We start from the raw sequence: 4,637 nt of genomic DNA on the forward strand, positions 1-4,637 counted from the left end.
GGACGGGGGGCTCTGGGGGCGGGGCGGGGGAGCTCCGGGGGCGAGCGGGCGGCGCGAGGGCTGGGGCGCGCTCCGCGGGGCTGCGCGGGCAGGTGGGGCGTGGCGGGGGCGTGGAGAGCCCCGGTCCGCGGGCCGCCGCCCAGCCCCGGCCGGCCCGGGAGGAGCAGCGCAGCAGACGGTTATAAGAAGCCGAACCGCAGGCGTTCCGCGCGCTGCCGCCGACCCCCCCACCCCCACCCCGAGCACCGGTCGCCCAGGGAGGGCCGAGGCGGGGCCGCGGGGTGGGCCCCCAAAGGGATGCTCTCGCCCGAGCGGCGAGACCAGCCCCGCTCGCCCCTCGCCGCCGCCGCCGCGCCGCACCCGCCGACGGCCACCGACATGGCTCTCTACTGCGGCGACAACTTCAGCGTCTACTCGCAGCCCGGCCTGCCCCCGCCTGCCGCTGCCGCCGCCGCCGCCGCCCCGGGCGCCCCTCCGGCCGCCAGGGCGCCCTACGGGCTGGCAGACTACGCCGCGCCGCCCGCCGCCGCCGCCAACCCCTACCTGTGGCTCAACGGGCCGGGCGTGGGCGGCCCGCCCGCCGCCGCCGCTGCCGCCGCCGCCGCGGCGTACCTGGGCGCCCCGCCGCCGCCTCCCCCGCCCCCCGGGGGCGCCGCCGGGCCCTTCCTGCAGCCGCCCGCCGCCGCCGGCACCTTCGGCTGCGCGCAGCGGGCCTTCGCTCAGCCCGCGCCCGCCGCGCCCGCCTCGCCCGCCGGGCCCGCCGCGCCGGGGGAGCTGGGCTGGCTGTCCATGGCCAGCCGCGAGGACCTGATGAAGATGGTGCGGCCGCCCTACTCGTACTCGGCGCTCATCGCCATGGCCATTCAGAGCGCGCCCGAGCGCAAGCTCACGCTCAGCCACATCTACCAGTTCGTGGCCGACAGCTTCCCCTTCTACCAGCGCAGCAAGGCCGGCTGGCAGAACTCCATCCGCCACAACCTGTCGCTCAACGACTGCTTCAAGAAGGTGCCCCGCGACGAGGACGACCCAGGTGAGGGCGCCGGACAGCTGCTGCCCGGCCCGGGAGTGGGGGGCAGCGGCGCGCGGGCAGGGGTCGCGTTGGCATGGGGCTTGACTTGAAGCTCCACGCAGAGTCCTCTCTAACTGGGGACGGGAGCCGTGGTGGGGAACCACCACCCGAAACTCCGACCTCGTCTGGCCGGAGGACAAAGGGAACCATCAGAGAGTCCTCAGATTGGGGAGCTGGTGGGGGTGGAGCTCGCCCCTTACACCTACACCCCCCCACACGCTCGCACATACACACACGCGCGCGAGCGCGGAGGCTGGACAGTTAGAGAAGAAGGAAAAAGACCGTATCTTCAGACGGGAAGCCACCCCTGGGTGGTGGTCATCATGCCGATTGAAGGGACGGTCAAGGCACAGGGAGGTAGGTTAGAATAAGAACCCGCGGTGCGATCTCAGATAAGGGACAACTGTAAAGGGATTCAGGTGAGCCGAGAATCACATCCCATTGCACGGAAGAGGTGGTGAGAGACCAAGCAACAGCAGGCCTTTCAGGCTGTCCCTGGATGCCCTTCTTCCTGCCCCAGGTTCCTAAGACTTGATCAGCAGTGTCCTTCATGAAACAAGCGCCTACCTTGAGAGAAATGTTATGAGGGTAGTGGCACAGGCATCGGGACACAGGGCCAAGAGGAATCAGAGAGCTTTAGCTGGGGTCCTGCAAATTGTGGTTTTGGTGCCTTAACCGTTTCCAAATGTAAAAATGAAAACCCCAAATTTGCTGCGTTTTGATCTAAGCCCTCCGCTGGGGAGGGCTGGATTACAGTGGAGTGCTGTGAGTGGTTTTCCTCTACCTGAGAAGGGGTGGGGGGCACCCAAAAAGAAGGGAAACACGATCATACTTGAGGTTTTCAGAAGACTCTGGCAACCAGGAAGGGGACAGAGGTGTGATGGGCAAAAGAGAAATGAAATGGTTTCAGTTGCACGCTGCAGAGATCCAGGATTTTGTGTAAAATGCTCTGGAGTGTCCCCCCCCCAACGTATTCTAGAGGGGAGCTTTCCAATGGAAATACAGTATAAATCACGTGTGATGGCAAATTATCTGGTAGCCACATTTAAAAAGGTAAAAAGAAACTGATGAAATTATTTTTACTATTTTTAAGTCACCCAAACTACTGTTTCAACATAAACCAAATATAAAAATTTTTACTGAGATACCTTTTTTTTTTGTATTAAGTATTCCAGAATCCTGTGTGTGTTTGATTCCACTTGGCATTTTGGACTACCCACTTTTCAAGTGCCCAACAGCCATGTGTGGCAAGTGGTTACTGTATTGGACAGGACGCACAGTTCTGGAAGGTGCAGCTTCCCAGTCTGGCCTCTGAATCACCCGAGATTATCACATTAATTGTCATGGATATTCTTTTAGACTTTCTAAAAAGTTGGTGTCTTTAGTTGGTGTCAAAGCCTTTGGGACTTAGGGGCCCAATATCAGATATCCTTATAGGTGCAGGTACTACCATCTAGATGATAGTTGTAGGAATAAGAATTTTTTCTTTTTGCAACTATTTGCAAAAAATGTGTTAATGAAGATAATGGGCTTGGAGGGGTGTGTGCTGGTTTGTGCAGGCAACCTAACACAGTGGTTAGGTAAGAGTGCTGAGTCTAGAATCAGCCTGCTTAAATCCCTTAAATCCCCATTGCCAACTGGGAATACTGCAGGTTACTAACCCGTCCGCCCCTCAGTTTCGCCATCTGAAAAATGGAGGCACTGAGAGTGCTGCCTCCACAGAGCTGTGAGGGGCAGCAGAAGTTGTCCATGTAAAAGCACTTGACGGGATAAGTGCTGAGCACTGCTTTCCCATGGCAAAGATTCTATTTACTGGAAGTGATAAAAGTTACTGAGAGAGAAAATCCTCCAAGTGACAGGTCTTTTTTTTTTTTTTTTTTTTTTTTTTTTTTTTACCTCAGTTGTACTAGGTAGTGGGGGAAGTTTTTTAAGCGGAAGACTGGCTCTGCATGCATTCCCTGAGGCTCTGATCTGAGAACTGCGAGGTGAGGGGTGCAGGGCCTCTGCTGCTCAAGGTGAGGGGGTGGGGGCGTGTAGACTGCAGGAGCTTCCTGTACCATGAACAATGTTACCCAAGTTGTTAAAACGACTGATGGCTCAGTGGTGACTTTTGTAATTTTTGTTTGGCAAGACAAATGATTGGGTATTTGAGGTTGCTTTTTCTAGTGGAGTGTGTGTGTGTGTGTTTTATTTGTTTTAGGGGCAAATAGTGTACCTTTCAGCCAAGAACAATGATAACGGATAGTGATTTTCACTGCTGACTGTGCCAGCTACTCTGTGGAGACAGCATTTAACCCTCGCATCAGTCTATGAAAGGGGCATTATCCTTACGCCTACTTCTGTAAATAAAGAAATGTAGGCTCGAATTTAAGCAGCAGCAAGATTTTGCAAGGGTACATCGTATGGATCCGGAGGGGAAGGCATTGGGTAATTAAAAGTGTCTTGGGCCTAGAATTAGGTCTTAAGATTTAGGTAGCAGACACTGCCAGGGGGAGGTAGAAATGGCCAGAACACCTTTGTTCTAGATTTCTTGTTGAAGGTGAGGAGCAAGGTCTCCCCGAAAGGATAAGCTTCTTCTCGGTCCGCATTTATGAGAGTCTGTGCTCCTACTTGCAGAACTGAAGCTGACTGCATGGGCCTGAACTGGGCGCTTCTCTGACTTGTGTGCCTTTCTCCTCTCCACAGGGAAAGGGAATTACTGGACCCTGGATCCGAACTGTGAGAAAATGTTTGACAACGGGAACTTCCGACGGAAGCGCAAGCGCCGCTCTGAAGCCAGCGGCACCTCCACGGTGGCCGCAGGGACCGCAAAATCAGAGGAAGGGCTCTCCTCGGGACTGGGGTCCGGCGTGGGTGGGAAGCCCGACGGAGACAGCCCCCCCGCGTTGCTAAGGCCGCCCCAGTCCCCAGAGTCCCCCGAGGGCGCCAAGAGTACTGCCTCCTCCCCAGGAGGGTCCCTGCTCTCCTCCACCCCTTGCCTCAACACCTTCTTCAGCAGCCTGAGCACCCTGAGCGTCAGCAGCAGCGGGAGTGCCCCGCGGGCGGTCCCCGCCAGCCGCCACCTAGGGATCCAGGGGGGCCCCCTGGCCTCCAGCAGCACGTTTCCCGCCAGCTCCATCCCAGAAGCCCCACCTGACAGCTTGCCGCTGAGCAATGGTGCCAGCAACGGCAGCAGCAGCCAGAGGTCCTCCTACTACAGCCCCTTCCCCGCCAGCAGCGGCGGGGGTCAGAGCAGCCCCTTCAGCAGCTCCTTCTACAACTTCAGCATGGTCAACAGCCTCATCTACCCCCGTGAGGGCTCCGAGGTCTAGGACAGCCTGCGACAGCCGCCCTCCAGACCTGAATATGCATACCCGAGGTCTCGTGACATGCAGATTTCATGGGACAGGAAGTGGGCTTCTGCATTCCTCTGGAGGCCCAGGTGCTCCTGTGGCCAGATAGGAGCAGTAGATAACTCTTCCTGCAGTCCCGCGCGCTTCTACAGGTTTCTCAGGAGAGAAAGCCACCTCACTTAGTTGGGGACAGTGCCTGTGAGCCCCGCGTGAGGGCAGGGACCATGTCTGTTCTG

At 57.8% G+C, this 4,637-nt stretch overlaps 1 protein-coding gene across 1 annotated transcript; it reads left to right on the plus strand.

The window, feature by feature from the left end:
* The first annotated feature begins 363 nt into the window (after positions 1-363).
* FOXI3 (forkhead box I3) lies at positions 364-4,380 on the plus strand. Its single transcript, XM_045978738.1, has 2 exons — positions 364-1,030; positions 3,755-4,380. The coding sequence occupies exons 1-2, from the start codon at positions 379-381 to the stop codon at positions 4,378-4,380; spliced, it is 1,278 nt and encodes a 425-aa protein (XP_045834694.1). The 5' UTR covers positions 364-378.
* Positions 4,381-4,637: the final 257 nt, after the last annotated feature.

This window comes from Meles meles, chromosome 15 (genome assembly GCF_922984935.1).
Source record: "Meles meles chromosome 15, mMelMel3.1 paternal haplotype, whole genome shotgun sequence".
NCBI lineage: Eukaryota > Metazoa > Chordata > Mammalia > Carnivora > Mustelidae > Meles > Meles meles.